We start from the raw sequence: 18,589 nt of genomic DNA, 5'->3' as shown, positions 1-18,589 counted from the left end.
CTAATTAATGGTCCACCAGTACTGTCTGGCATACTTCCATGTTAAAGCATAAAGACAGATGTATTTTTCTGTCCATTCAGATATTTATTTCTGTGTATATCTTACCCATGTTTTCAATTCATACTTCTTAGGACGCACGACAAAAGAAAGCAACCAAAATTATTCCTTAAGGGAGAGAACACATTGTTTGAATGCTTTCCTGTGAAGGTTTATTATAGCCACCTCTTCCGGCAGGAATGACGTGACTTTGAAGATGTCTCTGAAGTTCATGGGCCTCTTGTGAGCTACTTTGTAGACAGCTTTTGTTATTTACTTTTGTCATCATAAAATGTTTAGGTTGCCTGACAGGGGTAGAGATGCCTCGGCCTTTCCATGTTTAGCCGCCTCTCCAGGGCTCCCACACCTGGAAGGACACCGCAGTTCAGGCGAGCTGGAAGGTGTGCAGGTCTCCAGCTTCAGTTACTGGCAGCATCAATTTGTATGTGAGCAGCAGGTTTCGTTCTTTCTCGAATGGTCGCCTACCCATGCTTGAACCAGATTACAGTGTTCTTGACAGTAGCCCTCGCTTCTCTTGCGGTTGAAAATTCAGTAATTTGGTCCAGGCTCTGTATAAAGGAATGTCCAAATTAGTATCATCAGACTATGCCAATAGTCAGTCAGTGACTCTTTCCAAAGGCCAGGCTATGACGTGGGGGATGGCAATAGATATGAAATGGCTTGTATCATTCATAATTTCACATTCTAAACCGTGAACACAAGTCCAGACACACAGCTCTCTGTTCCTTCAATGTCTCCTAAGTTCCTATATTATCAGAATGGAGTGGTACCTAAAGCACATGTGCACGTGACATCACCTCATCGCACAAGCAGGCAGAGCAGCCTGTGCCCCCGTTGGGCCTGTTTATATTAGTGCTGCAGCAACTGCATTCTCTTTTTCTCTTCTTCAGTCTTTTGGAACAGGAGGTGAATTCCAGCGGAACAAAGATCATGGTAGGGATAAAGCGGGAGGCAGAGTCGGTGGGACTGTAACTATCGCATATCACCAGGAATTTTCCCGCCCTCACCTGTGCCCCATGTCCACTGACCCAGCTCTGGATCATGCTTCCCTTGTCTCAGGATCAGAAATGACTCAGATTAAGAGCATTTCAGGAACTACCAACTCTTTCAGGCGTTGTGAGTTTGAAACTGGCTCTGGGCTACGGTCTCAGGACAGAGAAGAAACCTGGACCTGACAGAAGAGTCCCCAGGAATGCTGGAGCTTGTGGTGCTTGCCAATCCCTTGTATCTGTCCCCGCTGGAGTTGGCAGACAGCACAGTCTGTCCTCTACCTGCTTCCTCAGGAAACCCTGTCAGAACTTCATCCACCACCCAGAACTTTGCAAGGATTCAATGAAGTCCTGTTGAGTAAATGGCCCCCAAGACTGGGGGAAGAAGATACCTGGTTGGAGGAGACTCACCTCCTCTGGTTAACATTTGAATAAGGTAAGAGATTACCATGGTGAACTCAGAAAATTCACCTCTTCCCGCCCCCCCCCCCCAGGCTCCTGAGTTTCCTGAGACCCTCAATGATCCAGTATCAGCAGAGGCTGCAAGCTCCCTCAACTTTTTTGACATCTAGGGAAGACTTGCCATGTCTCCCCAAACAATGATGCTCACCTCATCCCCTCCACGCAGTCCCCTCCCATCATGCTCACTCAATAGCTCCTGAGTGAATTAACTTGCCTTGTTCTTTGGTGTCTGACTTCCCAGGGTAAAGCGGAATGTGCGGAGGTAAGCGACTCACTCTGTGATGCAACAACCAAGACCCATTTGTTCCTTGTCCAGGAAATTCTTGCTTGGAGAAATTGGGAGGTTCCATGGCTAAGTGGTTAACAGAGAGGGCACTGGACAACCCTGTTGAAATTAAGGATGTTCAGAACTCTGTTCAACAACCCAAGAGGATGGAGCATGTTTTAACGGTGAGTGGGGGTTAGCAAGAGGCTGGAATGAACCGTGAGGGTTACATGTATTCTTTATGTATGTATTTGTTATTCACATATGTGGGGCAATAAAGGAAAAAGAGTGGCATGGAGGAAAATGTGCCAAAAACAGGGGGTCTGAGTACCTCAGCTACAAAGGCTCCACGTTTGCCTTGGACATCCTGAATGCGCCTGCCGCGAGTCCCTAAATTTAAAACTCGGTGTCCACTGTGTAACATGAGATAGCGAGGAGGAATTCTTTCTCTTGGATAGCTAATACCACTAGCTCATCTGAGACCCCACCACATTGACTTCTCCCCAAAAGCTTCATTGAGAAAATGGGCTCTGGGCTCTAGGACTTTGATGCCTTCTGACCCACCCCATACTTCCAAACCCACAGTGACAATTGCCGAAAGAGCCTGACCCCCGGGACTAAGCCACCTTTCTGCCTTTCCTGGAAACAGCAGGGCCACAAGAAGGCCGACAAAGAAAGGAAGGGCTCTCTGTTTCATGGCTGTAGAGGGGACTGCCAGCAGAGCAGGACCCGAGGTGGATGGGCAGCAGCTGCAGGGTCTCTAACAGCTGTGCTGGGAAACTGGGCTGGGGGCCTCCAGACAGAGCACACAGCCACAAAGGTCACCAGAAGACGTGTCAGTTCCCACACCGGTCCCAGAACAAACTTTTGAGTTATGTGGGTTTTTTTCAGGAAGTAAATAATATGCCTGAATGCTTTGGGTGAGCTTGATGAATAAGAATCTAGGAAATTAGATGAAAATGGGAGGCACGGAGAGGAAAAATAAGCGTTATTAGCATATAAATCACCATTTCCCTGATTACTTTTCAGTGCCCCTCCCCAAAGGCATCAAAACAGTGATTAGCGTAAGGCTACCAAGATGATTCTATGTTGTCTGTACAACACGTTGTTTTAATGGAAAATATTGTACATGAAAACTTAAGACATCCCAGCTAGCAAGGGTTCCAGGCAGTCACAGCTGTGAAGATTTTCATGGCTGCTCTTTCTTCCTCTTGTTCAGTCTCTTTCCCTGTTTCTTTACTCCGACCTTGCCCTTCATCTCCTTTACTATCTCACTTTTCATTTTAAGTTACCTGAATCATCTTCATTTTCCCTTTCTCCTTCATCATTTTACTCCTTGGCACCTCCTGGTGATGCTGTTAGATCCAACTCAGTTTTGCAGGAAAACGTCTTACAGTTGAGCCCAGGTTTTCTCTCGCAGTGATAACCACACAGGAGGCTCTCCTCCCTTTTCTGCTCCATCCTCTTCACCAGGCAGGTGCCTTCATCTCGTTACCTTCCCTCAAGCATGCATAGCCCAGGAAACAGGATCCGGACTAAACCCAAGTACCATAGGTCAAGAGTTATTTTACTCATAAAATGCCCAGTGTATTTTGCATGGAAGCGGTGTTTTCGGTTTTGAATGGTGGGGTTATTAAGTATAAAACAAGCAGAATAAATGGACAAAAAGTAAGCAACAGAAAGACGATAGGGCATTGGTATAGACACCTACACACCATCCAGCAGAAACTGCCTGGGAACGCCCCGGGCATCAAAGCTCTCAGCTGGAGGGTGTGACCAGGAGAATCCCAGGCAGAGCATCTTCTGGGTGGGACTGCCCCTCGGGTCCCCATGGCTCCAATGACTCCTGTTCTGCTTTATGATTTGCTCTCGGAATGGGAGGGGGACCCATGAATATTTTACCCCCACATAAATTCATAATCTGTTGGGAAGTGGGTCAACCACCCCAACTCAAATCTTAGTCGACTCTGGATCAGGAGCCAGTTTAATTTATGGTGATACAAAATTGTTTAAAGAGAAATCACAGTTATGGTTGGGAGAGTGGGGTCTACAAAGCAAGTGAAAACGGAAAAGTGGCCAGCCTCCAAAATGGACGTATGACGCAGTGGTAGTTCCCAGGTCAGAGCGTATTGTTGGCATTGATAGAGTGAGAGACTCCAACTCTGCTTGTCGGACAGAGCTTCGTACAACACCATCAACTCCTGGGAAGGGTCACGAGAGTAACACTTTGCAAATGTGTCTCGCTTGCACACACATGTTGTTTTAATAGGAAAAAAAATCTTAGTTTATTTCTACAATTGAAAATACTCATCTCTTCATGGGAAAGAAAAGTGAAACTGGGCATGCCCACCAGGATAACTCAGTGGACTTCCTAGGTAATGTTATATAGAGAGGAGGAAAGTTCATTTAGAAGAGTGCAGGACTTCATGGAAGTGGGGAGACTGGGAAGAGGAAGGATAGTGGAGGGGGCGGGATAACAGATACCCAAATACCAGCTAGGTGCAAGGAACGAGCTCTGGTGTTTGACAATATAGTAAGGTGACTGCTGTATATAAGTTTAAGTTTACAAAACTTAATCATGTGTTTTAAGAAGAGCTAGCAGAGAAAAGCTCTAACCTTCGCAACATCCCAAAACAATGAATGCTGAAAGAGAGAGAAGTGCTAATTGGCACACAATAACATTATACACCCGGCCCAAAGTAGCATCCTGTAATGACAAAAACATACACAGCATGTACGTTGATTTTTACATCTGCTTTTCATCTTTTCTATTCTTCTTTTGTACAACACATGCCTACCACAGCCTACCCTTCCTCCACTCCTTCCAGGTATCCCCACCACCTTCCCTCTCCCCCAGATGACTGCTCCTCCTCTTCCCTTCAGAAAAGAGCAGGCTTCTCAGCAATATCATCCAATGTGTGCTGAGTTTTGTTAGTACCTTGTTATTAAAGCTGAAGAGCAAGAGCATCCTATGTGAGCATTTGCCCCCCTCATCTGAATCTAACTCAAGACAAAGTTTTGGGCCCAAGCTAGGCTAATGCTCACATTCATAGTTTTCAGTATTTATCAGTGGGATGAGGCATATCTGGGACCTTTCTGTGGCTGTCACCAAATGCCTGCTGAGAAACAACTTAAGGAAGCAAGAATTGTTGTGACTCACAGTAAGGGAGGGTGCATTCCGGCATGATGGGCAAGATGTGAAAAACTCATGGCAGAGGAAGCACGAGGCTGGAACTTCTAGCATCTCAAAGGACTAACAGCAGAAAAAGACTAAGGGCCTAGCCTGACTGACTGCTTCCTCTAGGCACCTCTGCTCCCTGAAGGATTTTCCACCAACTGGAAACCAAATATCCAAACACCTGAACACATGAACCTCTGGGGACACACATTAAATCTGTCACAGGAGGCAAAAAAGCTGAGCAGCCAGTGTTCTAAATCTTACCCTTTGCTTGCTGGTATTTTCCACTAAGGGCCTGGGTGATGAATCTGATCACCTATGTTTCTTCTGCCAATCTTCAATTTCTCTTTTTCATCATTTTCTCCTCCCCTCCCTCTCTCCTCCCCCATATATAAAGTTTAAACTGAAAAGCATATGGACTCAATTCTGCTCCTCCTCCTCCTTCTATGGTGTTAATCATTTGGGGATCTGCTTTATTTGGGGGACACAATTCAAGATTTTAACAAAATAAAATATATTAAGATAAAACAAAAGCCATGATATCAAGTTGAACAATCCAAGCAAAGAGAAAGATAAAAAAGAACCCCAAGAGAAGGCACAAGGATCAGAGACCCACTTGTTCACAGATTCAGCAGCCCCAGAAAAACAGTAAACTGAAAGTTGTGGTATATATGCAGAGGCCCTGGTGCAGACTCGTGGAAGCCCCGTGATCACTGCTTTAATCTTTGTGAGTTCATATTGTTTGGTTGAAAGTGTCACCTCAGCCCCAAACATCCTTATCCAAAAATGTCTGGAATGTTTGGTTGGAAGCATCACCCTAGCCCCTGACATTCATTTTGGAATGTTTGAGTGGAAAGTTCCATTTCAAGCCCCCTCCTCTGGGAGTTGCCTCAGTCCAAACTCCACCCCTGAGAAAGCCCGCCAAATAGCGACCCCTCCCCAGAGAGGGTCAAGACCACTCCCACAGGCTATTTAAACTGCCCTCCCAGAGAAGGAACACGTGGTCTCTTTGGTTCTCCTTCCCCCTCTCCGTGTTTTCCTGGAGGGCCTCCCAGGAGCACTGGCATCCATGAAACCTGGGCCTTCTCTAATTCAGTTTGATTTGGCCTGATTTGGATTATTTCTTTGGTGGAGAGGCTTAGCAAGCCGGAAAAACTTTACACATGTGGGCTTTGTTCAGCTGTTTTACAGGGCCTTCTTCTCCGGGTGTTCTCCTCTTCCACAGGGTTCCCTGAGTTCTAAGGGAAAGGATTTGATTGAGACATCTCATTTAGAGCTGTGTGTTTCAAGGTCTCTCTCAATTCTTCTTCATGTTGACTTTCACTGGGGGTCATGTGTAAAAGCTGCAGATCTGTGTTTTCGGAGAGAAGACAGTGGTGAGGTGGTGGGTTTCTGGTTGTGTATATAAGACCTTGAGAGCGCAGTATTGTTTCCTACCGGTTATGTTCCTTTCCTGCTAAAACCAAGATGATGTGACTGTAATTCTGTGTGGCGCAGATAGCAAGAATTCACTGATATTAATGTAGACATTGGATGTTAGGAGATATAATCCCACTTCAAAGATATAAAGTCTTTAAAGGGCACTTATGGGACAATCAAATGCACACATTAGCACAGGAGCCAGAGATTACTGACATCTGACCCTCACTCAAGATTTTCCTCAGTGGGTCTAAGCAGTACCTACTTTTTTTGTTATCAATAAAGTCCTTCTTCTAACCAACACAATGTGGTCCTCTTAATCTTGACATTCTGACATGATACAAGGGAGGGTCAAGCTTAAGGGACAGAGCAAAGCAGCCAGAAGGCCACAGATGTGAGAGGGCATCTCATTTCCACATGTCAGCTCTACCTGGGCTGCCCCACAGTGGAGAACAGTTGAGTCTCATCACCTAAAATCCCAAGAACAATACCTAAGCTGAGACTGCCTACGATGTCGAGGAATTCTCACTTCTACCTTGTTTAGTTTTCTCTCATTTCCTCCTTAATCTAAGCTTCCTTACGGGAGGTAGGCAGGCGGGCTATGGTTTACAATGTCCCATAACTTACTCAGTGAAAATGAAGAGGTAAATGCTATGGTTGAAGTAGCTTGCTTAAGCTCCCAGGATTTACTTTATTCAGTTGTTCCTCCAACTTCCGTCTTCTTCAACTGCATGAGTTTATGGCTGAGAGTCCTTTTCTTAGTTGGAGGAAGTAAAAGAGACAGAACAGTACAGAACAATAATGCCAGGGGTGCTAGAGGGAACCAGAAGCGGGTGGAGGATCTCCCCCAGCATGGGGAGGAGCTGGACCTATGGGCAGGTGGAGGATCTCCCCCAGCATGGGGAGGAGCTGGACTTACAGTGTGTCTTCAGGTTACTGAAGACATCCCAGGCCAGCATTCCTTGGTGACCACACACCAAGACATAGAGTAAAAGAAGACATTCTTAGGAGTTATTAAGTTATACAAATGCAAGTTATTAAGGTGTGTAAAAGCAAGTTAGAAAGGCCTAAGATTACAAGAGCTTAAGTGAAGATAAAGGCAAGGGATCCGAGCCATTTAAAAGAATGAAACATGTTTAGATTCTCTCTCTCTCATTACGCTACTGTATTAAGACATGAGAAGTTCATAGTCTTAACATTAATCAACAAAATTCTGATAAGCTATTGATCTTGCTCTGACAGAGTACTACCACCATCATCACGGCTACAAGCTTAAGATTTCAAATTCCATTTGGTTCTTTCCTATCTATAGACTTAAGGGGGTGTTTTTCATTGTGCTAGAAACATTGTGCTAGTTTTTGGATAGAAGAAGTTTAATGTTTCAACCAAAATAATTTCCAGCATGAGTACACTGCCTTTTCTACAATGTAAATTTCAGTGCAGATTAGAAACAGTGAAAATGCTGATCTGTCTAAACCTATCTTTTCACAAACTCGAAGAGATCTTGTAAGTTCCTGAAAGTTCACTTGGATTCACCTCAAATAGGACAGAAACATTCCGATTAAGTACAGACAATCAACAGCCTAAGCCACCCCACCTTTCCCTGGTCTTGACATCCTCCTCCCTCAATTACCAAGACCTAAGAAAATTTATTTTTCCTAAACTTAGCCTTGTCCTCTGCTCTGCCATCTCCTCACCAAGTCCAAAAGGCATCAGTCAGTTCCACAGAGCCTGGACAGAAGTGCGGCAAGCAGTTACTCCAGGACATGGCCAGCTCCTCAGTTTTCTCAGGTCTCCTCTCCCCACAAGATTTCAATGCCCACAAATCAGCAGGAAGCAGTGTTGAAAGCCCAGTGCCTCCATCCCTGTCCCACCTTTGGCCCCTTTAATTTCCCCACATTTTTATAATAAGCAAAGGTAGGAATATTAGGATTCGGGCATTATGCTGGTCTACCTCCTGTTGCCTGACAGTATGCACTCAGGCAGTACCCTAGCCACCCCAGGGTTGTATGGCTGCTACCTCACTACATAGTCTGTATGAGGCACACACACAAAAAAAGGCCCCTTTAGTGTCTCCTGTCATGCTGGCTTGATGGCTATGAATTGCTTTTATATATGTTTATTGTGGAAGGTCTTCATGTATCCTTTGACTTTTACAGTTTAACCTTGCAAGATAGCAAGATTTTTGTGGGCAGTTCTGTTGTTTCAGGGCTTGAGCTAAGTCATTTCCTGCTCTCCCAGCCTATGCTGTTCCTGCTATTATTTATTGTTACCCTACCTTTGTAAGAATCTGGGCGCTTCTCTCTCACAATGTTCAGTATTCTCTATTTGTTCTAGTCCTGAATTTTAACTATGACACAATGTGGATAGGTTTGTTTCTGGTCACTACTGTTAGGACACAGGCATTATGCTGGCCTACCCCCTGTCAACCGGCAGGTGAGTTCACAGGCAATACTTAGTCAGCCCAGGGGCCTTATGCTGTACGTCACTATATCATACACTGCATGGCCAAGGCATGCGCTGGGTGGCCACGTCATGCGTTGTGTGGCTCTGTCATGCATTACCTAGCTGTGTAATGCTCTGTAGGCATGTTTGCACAAAAGGTCCCTCACAAGCAAGTTCCGCCTGCCCCTTACTCTCTTAATCCCCCTCTCCCAGTTGACTGTCACAATCCCCTCTCCTTTCATCTCCCTATCAATAAACTCCCACGTGGGTTTGTTGTATATTGTAGCTCGTTCTAGACAGCTACAATTACTATTTGCACTCTGAAAGACTCATATCCTCAAATATCATTTCTTTCCCCAGACTTAGGATATTATCTTCTATAATTTTATTGACTAAGTGTATGTGCTTTTAGCCAATTGTTGGATCCTCTTTTCTCTACCACAGATTCATGGGTGCAATCTCTTAATAGTTTTCCATGGTTTTTGAATGTTTCAGTCATGAATTTTTATTGTTACCTAAATGTAGTAATTCTTCAACCTTGCCTTCCATTGTGGTATCCTTGGTAATGTTTTGTACTGAACTTTTTGTTTGATTCATTGATTTTTCATTTCTATGTTGTTTTGTTGCTTTGTCAAAATCTCTTTATCTCTAACGAATTTCTCACCTGGTTGTTGATATCCAACTCCAGATTATGAATTTCCCTTTTTCTTCATCTTTCTGTTTATTTTAATTGGAAATGAATTTATCAATTGTTTTCAAAAGTAAATTTGAATTCTTTGCCATTTCTACCATTCCAATGTTTGAATTTAACCACTTCAGAGTTGTGAGCTTTTAGAAGAATTGTGCTTCCTTGCTTTTTCATATTTCTCATGTTTCTACCTTGTGATTTGTGTATTGTTGGAAGGGGAATCAAGTTTGTTGATGGTCATGTTAGTGAATGGTCTTCTCTTGAGGGCTTAATCCCTAGTATCACCTTAGTGAAAACAAACCACCGTAATAGCAAAAACATCAAAACAAACTAGATATAAAAACACAATCATAGTGAACTAAAGCCAAACACTATACTTCTGATAACTATTAAAAAAAAATAGCTGGCATCGGAGAAGTGGACTGCTTCTTACTTTTTTCTGTGTGCTATCTCTGTTTCTACATGGTTCTTGGCTGTTCAATTACCTCTCTGGAACAATTGCCTCACCCCAAAAGCATAGAACAATAAATAAGAATAGAGGGACCGTAAAGTTTAGATAGCCATTCTTGGCCGTCTGAAAGAAGGAGTTGACAAGTTGAAGAAAAACAGCTGTTTATTTTCATTGGCGTATCTGCTTCCAGCAGATGCCACAGCAAAAAGACACAGCTAGGTCATCTCTGAATCTCTATGTAGCTGAATCGTTGCCTTTGCTCCTTTCGCATGGCTGGACTGTCACACAGCACTTCAGAGACTTCCGACAGAGAGAAGTAAGTTCTTCATTTTTCAGACAGTAACCAGTGCATCTCCCGTTAAGCTTGCTGCATTTCTCATCGAAGAAAGCATTCTTGGCTACAAAAAGAAGAAATACCCCCACTCAGGTTAATTCTTCTTTCAAATGTGGCTAATTATTACTTGTGATTGGTGTAGAACGTCAGCAACAGTCTCTTTACAGGTGCTAGTCTCTAGTGGGTGAGTTACTAGCACGGGCATTTTCTGTGTGGCATCTCTGTCTTCTGTCACACAAGGTAAAAGATCAGAAAGAACTAGGTAATACTTGGAGAGTTTGGATTAGGACTTTGGAAGACAGAAGCTGACATCCCTTTATACAAATCTGAAGGGAAAAAGAATATCGACTCAGCTCATAAATACTTTCACAGCTAGGAACTTCCCTAAGATACTTTCAAAGACTGCTACTCTGTAAGGTTTGAGAGCAAGACCCGAGAAGGGGGAGATGGCTCAAGACTAGTATTAAAAGGGGTAGCTGTATACATAGAACAAAAGTTTAATGGAGTAGTCAGAAAATAAAGAGCCTGTAGACTATCCAATTCACAATGGTGGCCCAGGCAGATTGAAGCCAAAGAACATCTCTGTCCATGGGTTTCTAATGGGCCATCACAATTCCCAAGTAGAGAGAGACATCTGATTTCTCTACCACATTCCAGGATGCCACTGTGAAAGTCAGACACTCTAGGGGAGGTGGGGGTAGTTGAGACAAGCTCGCTGTGACTCTTACTCATTATCTTACTAATTATTTTTTATGAAATTCCAGTTCTTGCGTTAGCACCTTGTCCGCAGCATTCACAAGAGCAGACCACTGCGTGTTAAGGATAGATAATCCATCTTACCAGGATCAAAATCTCAAGAGTTGCTGACTTGCAGTACATGCAGTGGAGGTATCCAATGTATCGATATTCCATTTGATATGAATGCATGAAGTTGCTAATTTAAATTTATGCAAACATATAATCCAGGGGTGACGACCCTCAACTGTACTAGCCACTAACTACTATGAGAATATCAGTTCGCAAGTATAAGCGGTCCATGTTTCAAAGCCCCTTGAACTCTGGCTTTCACTGCAATATTCAAGACTTCTCTGCTCTCCTAATATAGTAAGGCTATGTCAGACTACAAGTTCAGGACCTTCTTCTTCTTCGAGTCTTTGTAGGACATCCAATTCACAGTAATGAATCATCAGCTTTTGGAACAAAAGAACATCTTTGCTGATAGCTTTCTAGTGGTTTCAAATGGAGTCTCTGCACATGTGGTGCATTTGGTATGATAGATAATTTTCCAGTGGATAATTTTGCAATGTGTTAACTAACTCTGTAGTACATATGAATGGTCGTAATACCTCTAATCAGCTCCCAATGTTCACATCAGTGCCAGGAGGATGCAGGATAAACCATTCATTCACTGAAGGTCTAGATCTCCAGATCCTGATGCAAAACCCATTCATATAGACTTGTCACAACATAGACCAGGGGCACACACAAAATGGTGAGCAACACATACAGGCTGATACATCACTAGAACCTGGAGTAAATTTAAATTCACGTTGGCTCTCAAATGTCCCTTCATTCAGCTCCCTGAAATTAGGAAGCATCCCTGTGCCTTAATTTTGAAGAGGATACAGCTGCATCTTTTCAAAGTTGCCAGAAGTGTAAGAGGCATAGAGAGCCCTTATATGGGAAGGATAGCCCACACAGCTCTCACCGTGTAACACAGAGTACCAATTCTTACCTGTATGTCCCTGAAATGAACCTTCACCCATCTGCGTCTCTGTCTGCATGAACGTGTGTGTGTGTGTGTGTGTGTGTGTGTGTGTGTGTGTGTGTGTGTGTGTGTGTCTAGGGTAAATATTTCAAACCAAAAGAGAAAAACCTGAGTATCATTAAATTAAAAGTAGAACAGAAATTTTCTTAAAGGCACTGGTTTCGGAGAACTTACTGCATTTCATTATCAAGAGTCTGCAATGGAGCATCCATCCTTAGATTAGCAGTAAACAAATGGCCATCTCCAGTGTGGTCTTTTGCCTGATGCCATGAAGGACATGAATATGTAGCTCCGTTACTTTCTTCTTCCACGCCTTTCTTTTTCTATCTTTTTATGGCCTGTTTTATTCTATGTTTAAAACATGTTTGAAAAATCTGGGGTTTTTTTTTCATTTTACTTACCCCTTTAATTTTTGTTCATTATTTTTGTTAGTAAGCATAAACCCAGGCATCAAAAAGTATCTTTCTTCATGTACTATAACTTATTCAAACCTATGACAACTTCTCGTAGATACTAATGGAAAATGCAATGTATGAGTACATGATTATTGATAAATAGGTGACTCATTGTAGGAAAGTTTACCTTCTGCAGCAACTGTTCTCTTTCAAGGCAACAGACCAAAGGCATCCTTCCATCCTAGGATTGATCACACCTGGACATTTGCAGGATAGATTTTGTGTCTGGGCCAGCACCTTAGATCACCCTCCATATAAAGATGTTCGTTTTCTTTACCTGAGTCCAGAAAGAAGAGAAGAACAAAGAGAAAGAAGGATGTCTTCATGACCTGGAGGACCGTGAGGGGTCAGCGCAGTGTCCGTGGGAAAGGCCAGCAACACCCACCTTTATACATTTCTCCAGACTAAAAGAGTCTTGATCAGTGAAGCTTAACAGAATGAGTGAACCCAAGCCGTGCTCCATGGAGCCTACCTGAGGCAGTGGGTGTCCCTCAACCTACAGCTGTTGCTTTTCTGGTTCTGGAAAGTTCCCAAGAAGGAAAATAGGCATGAGAGGAGAACAGAGGTGGGCGCAGAGGGCTGAGTTGAGTGCAGAAGTCGTGGGAGAAGAATCTGGAGTCCAGTCATTTTACTGCCAATCCTGGCTGTGTTCCTTAATAACGTCAGCTCTCAGGTGTAGTGGGAGTATAAGCACATGACAGGTAAGAACTGGTGCTCTGTGGTCAGGTGGACTCTGAACTCCAGATTCAATCTTTGCGAACTGTGCACGCTGGGCTAAGAACTTGACCTAAGCATGCACACCATTGTTTGTTTTTAAATTCTGGACTTTGCCATATGTGGCCCATTTCAAGTGTTGCTCATCTTACTTTAGCTGGGGGTTTCTTGTTTTGTTTGTATTTGTTCTTTTTTCTCTCAAATTTTGCACAATATATTTTGATCATATTCTTTCCTGTCCCATAACTCCTCCCAGATCTTCCTCACTACCCACCCAACTTCGTGTTGTCTGATTTGTGTTGGCCAACTACCCTAAGCATAAGGCATGTCCTGGAGTGTGGTTGATACATCCAGCATCCAGTATCCAGTTGATACTCCAGTGACAAAAACTGATTCTCCCTCTTCCAGGGCTATCAACTACACACAAAGAGCTTCTTGTCTGGGACTGAGTCTGGTGCCCACTTCCTCTGCAGTGTGCTGGAGCTTTATCTGTTAAACTAGCACTGGTCTTGTGCACACTTTCACAGTCTCCGTGAGCTCTTATGTGCATCAGTGTCGAAGGAGTTCCCTTGAAGTTGTCCACTACTGCAAGTGCTTATGGTCTTTCTACCTCCTCTTCCACACAGATCTCTGAGCCTTGAGTGGAGGAGTGTGATAAGAAGCCCACTAATGGCTGACATTCCAACCAAAGTCTTTTGCTCTCCGCACATTGTCCAGTTGTGGAGGTCTATGTTCATTACCATATAATGCAAGATTCTCTGGCTAGGGTTGAGGGATGCCCTGATCTCAGTATATGTAATATACCTTGATATGTAATAATATGTATATGAGTAATATGTCTTTAGGTGCCTTATTACTCTGCTCATTTAGCAGAATAGTTGTTCAAAGTTATATAGAAATATAAATGCAATAGTAATAATAATAATAATAATCACACATTCTGTTAAACACTTCTATGTTACATACAATGTTTTTCAAATGTCCCATGAGATATATCTCATAATTTTAACCCAACTTTAAGAATAAGGAGACTATGGGGCTGGAGAGGTGGCTCAGCGGTTAAAAGCATTGCACGCTCTTCCATAGGTCCTGAGTTCAATTGCCAGCAACCACATGGTGGCTCACAACCATCTATAATGAGGTCTGGTGCCCTCTTCTGGCCTTCAGGCATACATGCAGACAGAATATTGTATACATAATAAATAAATAAGAATAAGGAGACTGAGGTTTGAAAAATTATCACCTATGAAAGGTGGTCTACTTGATAGGTGTCTTTCTAGCTATATAGTCTGCATTCTTCATGTGTGTGCCTCTGTGTGTGCGTGCATGCATGTGTGTGTGTGTGTGTGTGTGTGTGTGTGTGTGTGTGTGTGTAAAGGGAGAGAGAGGGGAGCCCGGAGAATTGAGTATAAGGTTTTGTGTATGCTAGACAAACACTACAGCCCTCTTTTTAAGTATTTTATGGTCTTGAGCTCACTGAATTCACTGAATATCCCAGGCAGTGTATTAGCTCATGATGATCCTGCCTAAGTCTCTGGAGTAGCTAGTTTAGGAGAGCTACCTCTGCCTCCAAGACTGAAGATCAGAAACATCATGTAACTATAAACTTCAGGGTGCAATACGCAGAACACAGTTCAGAGGACCCACATTAGTGACATGATTATTCTTTTCGATACCCATGTTTTTCATTGTTAAAGATCACTATGGTTATGACTGGCCTGTGATGTGAGGTCTGACAGGCACGGGATTCGAAGCAAACTCAGCAAAAGGGCTGTCACCCTCACATTCTCCTGAAACATTTCCAAATCCGTCCATGAGAAAGAGGAGGAGAAGAGTGCACGTCTGTGGTTTGCCTCCCAGTCCCCACCAGATCTCTGGAAGCATGAGCATTCAAAGTACTTCTGTGTTGAGGTCATACCAGATCCCCGGGACACGCTGCAAAGGCAATACATGCGCTTTGGATCTTAGGAAGATACGAAGAACCATCGAGATCCTCTACCCTAGATTCCCGCAGTAGAGGTGTGCATTTTACCCTGCGTTCTACCGAACTTGAACAAATACCCACTCCACTCTACAGGCTGGTCAGGTGTTGGAGAATAAGGCTTTGCAGGCTCCAAGGTTATAACCCACTGCTCCAGTTCTTGATCTCGGCAAATGGAGCATGCAATTGTGCTTTCTTTATTGATCCACATCACTGACCAAGAACAGAACCTATTACTTTCAAATATAAATGCTTTCTTGTCCCCTCAAAGAAATCCTGACCCTGTGTTCTGAAGAATCTTCCCTCAAACACGGCCTGAGCAGAGAGATGTTTTCTTTTGTGTGTGCTTTGTTCTTCAGTGTAGTCCTACTGCCGTCAGGTAAAGAAAAGCCGATGGGGCCTTGATGGGGTGATGGGGGCAGATCATGAAACCCAATGGGTCTTCCATGTATCACCCTGAAATTGAGAGTAAATCTCTCCCCCAAAGATTCCTTGGAGCTGTACTAACGTATCCTAAGAGCCCCCTGAATAGAGCTTTAATTTTCGTTTTGTTCTTGTTTTGTACATTGATCTTCCTGGCTCAGGAGTGCTGGTCTTGAGAATCAAATAAAGATGGAAGCCGTCACATCGGTAGTCCCCCATGGGCCATGCCACATGCAGGAGAAGTTTTATAGAATGTCATTTTCTTGCTTTAATATTCTTTCCTAAAATGTATTTTGTTTTAAATTTAGGGTCCTGGGCAGGACTTGAGTATTCCCAGTCATTTCCAGGAGGTAAATTATATTCCTTACCCATACTTTCTCATTTTCTCTTGGGGATGTAGGCCTAGTTGGCTATCTTTGACTGATGAAGCCAAGGATGGGAGGTAGTTGTGTATGGACTGAGTTCTGGCTCCTTGGCTCCATCTTCTCTTCTTCTTGTGTCCATGATCCTATTTGTATTCTTCCATTGACTTTCCCATTAATTTGCAGTGCTTAGGTTCAATCTCATCCACACCAATTGGCACTACCTAGAGATCACGGCTTCCCTTATCTTACAACCTAAATTGAATGAGGTCTGCACAGTTGTATGCGGCTGGAGTAAGGAGGATCAAGTGGAATGGTTTTCTAATACGTCATCTTTATTATAGAAAAAGCTGCTCATAATGGTTAGTCACGAGCTTTGGGTGTGCACGGGAGATTCTCTTACATGGGAAGACAGCAAAATGTAAACACTAAATAAATATTGAAATAGTCTTGGAAGGCCGGGGGAATAGCTCACAGGTTAGGAGTGCTTGCTGTGTAACTATGAGGACCCCAAATTGGATTCCAGTACCCCCACACAGCCTTGCTTGAACCTGTAACCCCAGCACCATGGAAACAGAGCTAGGAGTCAATGGAACCTTTTTATCTGCCAGTCCAGCTAGAAAAAAATGGCTAAGATTCAAAGGGAGACCCTGCTTCAAGGCTGAGAGTGATAGAAGTGAGGGGATACTCAATGCCTTCTTCTTGCTTCTATATGTGCACACACATGGGTACATGTACCTGTACATACATGTGCATGTGTACCAAACGCATAACTCCCTCTCTATAAACACACACAATAATAATAGTAATAATAATAATAATAATAATTTATTGAATATATTCAGATAATATTCCAGAGTGAGAAATATGGAAGTCTTAGACTACCAACTTCTCCAGGTCTTAATAAACACACATCAATTGTGCCATTTAATCATTAAAGCACCCTTACAAGTAAATACTCTTCAGCAGAAACATTATCACACAGTTAATTTGTTTGGCCACAAAGCAAATTTAAAATGTGCACAGGTATTTCTGCTATGTCCCTAAGCTGAATAAGGCTACGTAAATTAATAAATTTATTGAAAATACACAGCCATTACTAGACCCACGCGAGAATTGAGACTAAAATCCTTCATTCCAGCTTCAAGGATTTGAAACCCTAATCTATTCCTTGCCTTTCCACGAGTAATTTTTCAGTAGTATCAGATGCACATTTAATAGTTCTGAAAAATAGATATTATTCTGTCACTTATATTGGAATAATGAAAGACAATAAACACCTGGATGGATGATGGTTTTTCTCTTGTTTTTAACTCTTCTTAGCTCTATACCATGGTAAACAGAAGCTATGGAGTAGTGCTTTTCTTATATAAGGTGTGTGTGTGTGTGTGTGTGTGTGTGTGTGTGTGTGTACACGCACACGTGTATATGTGTGTCTGTGTGTGGTGTTCATATACGTGTGGAGGCCAAAGGTGGAACTTAGATGTCATTCCCCATGAGCCATCCATACCTTGAGTTTTGAAACTCAAGCTGACTACTGAGTTTCCAAGATTCAACTGTTTCTGCCTCCCCAGCTCGGATCCAGCCCAGGATGAGATTCAGGTCCTCATAAGCATCCAATAAACACTTGACCTATTGTGCCACTCCTCAAAGCCTCTGGGTTAATTGTAGAAAATGCTCTACGTAACTGTACGTGCGAACCCTACACGTGTTTACGTGGCCTAAGATACTTCCCATTCCCAACAAGTTCCAGCGAACATCTATCTCAGCGGCTCTTTCCTGGCACAGGTGAATTTGCGGTGTGCGAGACCTGCAGGCTCGGCCGGGGGAAATGCAGGACGGTGTGCTTGGAGAATGAGAAGATTGCAGGAAGGTGCAAGCTGAACTTCTTCTGCTGTCGGGAGAGGACCTGAACACACCAGCCATCGCACTTCGGACCGTCTACTCGTACTGAATGAATGTCCAAAGCCAGAAGTTCTGTGGCTTCACGGGGCCCCAGTGAATGCGGTTCAGTGTCCCTCCAACCTCACTTTTGTTTCTGCGCTTTCTTTTCATTTTAAGATGATAAAAATTAAAACAGCAACGAATACTTTCTACTCAGTCTCTCGTAAAGCACGGAACAGGGTCACCACCTGAGAGTAGGTGTGGCTGAACGCAGAGCAGAGAACCTGTAGGTCAGTCTCCTTTTCTTTTGCTGTCGCACACCAACTGAGTTCAGTTACTTTATAAAGAAAAGTTTATTTCACTCCCAGGCTAAAGTCCAAGGTCAGATGACCTCATACATTTGACTGTAGAGAAGGTCTCCCACGCTGTGTCAGATCGTGGTGATGGCATCCCGGAAGAGGAGCATGAATAAGAGCAAAATCCTGTGCTGCGTGAAAACAGGGAGCCTGAGAGGAGCGGGGATGGGGGGGGGCATTTTTATTATTTCATAATAAACTCCCTGGGAACAGCCAGTATCCCCATAAGAACCATGCTAACTCCTTCTAAGGACAGTGTCCCCAGCAACCTAATAAATTTACACTAACGTACACATTTTTTTTGGTTTTACTTTTGTTGAAAAAGAGTCCCAGTATGCAGTCCACTTGGACTGGTACT

At 43.4% G+C, this 18,589-nt stretch overlaps 3 protein-coding genes across 4 annotated transcripts; 1 reads left to right on the top strand and 2 right to left on the bottom strand.

Moving 5' to 3' along the window:
* Positions 1–192: 192 nt before the first annotated feature.
* Positions 193–2,470, bottom strand: LOC146890555 (sperm-associated antigen 11B-like). The gene is made up of 3 exons (XM_087900795.1): positions 2,353–2,470; positions 1,723–1,893; positions 193–605 (listed from the first exon to the last, which is right to left on the bottom strand). Exons 1-3 carry the CDS (start codon positions 2,468–2,470, stop codon positions 586–588), a joined length of 309 nt encoding a protein of 102 aa, XP_087756921.1. The 3' UTR covers positions 193–585.
* LOC125414560 (beta-defensin 12-like) lies at positions 1,753–18,078 on the top strand. 2 transcript variants are annotated; one of them, XM_048456635.2, is made up of 3 exons: positions 15,528–15,585; positions 15,938–15,979; positions 17,780–18,078. In XM_048456635.2, the coding sequence occupies exons 1-3, from the start codon at positions 15,534–15,536 to the stop codon at positions 17,902–17,904; spliced, it is 219 nt and encodes a 72-aa protein (XP_048312592.2). In that variant the 5' UTR covers positions 15,528–15,533; the 3' UTR covers positions 17,905–18,078. The 2 variants fall into 2 exon arrangements, 1 of the variants encoding a protein (XP_048312592.2); XR_015736127.1 differs by lacking the exons at positions 15,528–15,585; positions 15,938–15,979 and adding an exon at positions 1,753–1,958 and having other exon boundaries at positions 17,780–17,893.
* LOC125414273 (beta-defensin 15-like) lies at positions 10,189–12,837 on the bottom strand. The gene is made up of 2 exons (XM_048456133.2): positions 12,789–12,837; positions 10,189–10,352 (listed from the first exon to the last, which is right to left on the bottom strand). Exons 1-2 carry the CDS (start codon positions 12,835–12,837, stop codon positions 10,189–10,191), a joined length of 213 nt encoding a protein of 70 aa, XP_048312090.1.
* Positions 18,079–18,589: the final 511 nt, after the last annotated feature.

This window comes from Myodes glareolus, chromosome 23 (assembly GCF_982192425.1).
Source record: "Myodes glareolus chromosome 23, mMyoGla1.1, whole genome shotgun sequence".
Classification (NCBI taxonomy): domain Eukaryota; kingdom Metazoa; phylum Chordata; class Mammalia; order Rodentia; family Cricetidae; genus Myodes; species Myodes glareolus.
The sequence above is the reverse complement of the archived record's forward strand: the minus strand, read 5'-3'. Positions and strand labels throughout refer to the sequence as shown.

Coding starts and splice junctions, on each gene's coding strand:
- LOC146890555 (XM_087900795.1), bottom strand. CDS start 2,470: ATGAAACAGAGAGCCCTTCCTTTCTTTGTCGGCCTTCTTGTGGCCCTG. Junction 1,894..2,352: donor TTCGGCAATTGTCACTGTGG/GTTTGGAAGTAT, acceptor TAATTTCAACAG/GGTTGTCCAGTGCCCTCTCT. Junction 606..1,722: donor GTCAGACACCAAAGAACAAG/GCAAGTTAATTC, acceptor TCCTTTATACAG/AGCCTGGACCAAATTACTGA.
- LOC125414560 (XM_048456635.2), top strand. CDS start 15,534: ATGTTTTCTTTTGTGTGTGCTTTGTTCTTCAGTGTAGTCCTACTGCCG. Junction 15,586..15,937: donor TGTAGTCCTACTGCCGTCAG/GTAAAGAAAAGC, acceptor TTTTAAATTTAG/GGTCCTGGGCAGGACTTGAG. Junction 15,980..17,779: donor TTCCCAGTCATTTCCAGGAG/GTAAATTATATT, acceptor TTCCTGGCACAG/GTGAATTTGCGGTGTGCGAG.
- LOC125414273 (XM_048456133.2), bottom strand. CDS start 12,837: ATGAAGACATCCTTCTTTCTCTTTGTTCTTCTCTTCTTTCTGGACTCA. Junction 10,353..12,788: donor TCTCTTCTTTCTGGACTCAG/GTAAAGAAAACG, acceptor TTCTTTTTGTAG/CCAAGAATGCTTTCTTCGAT.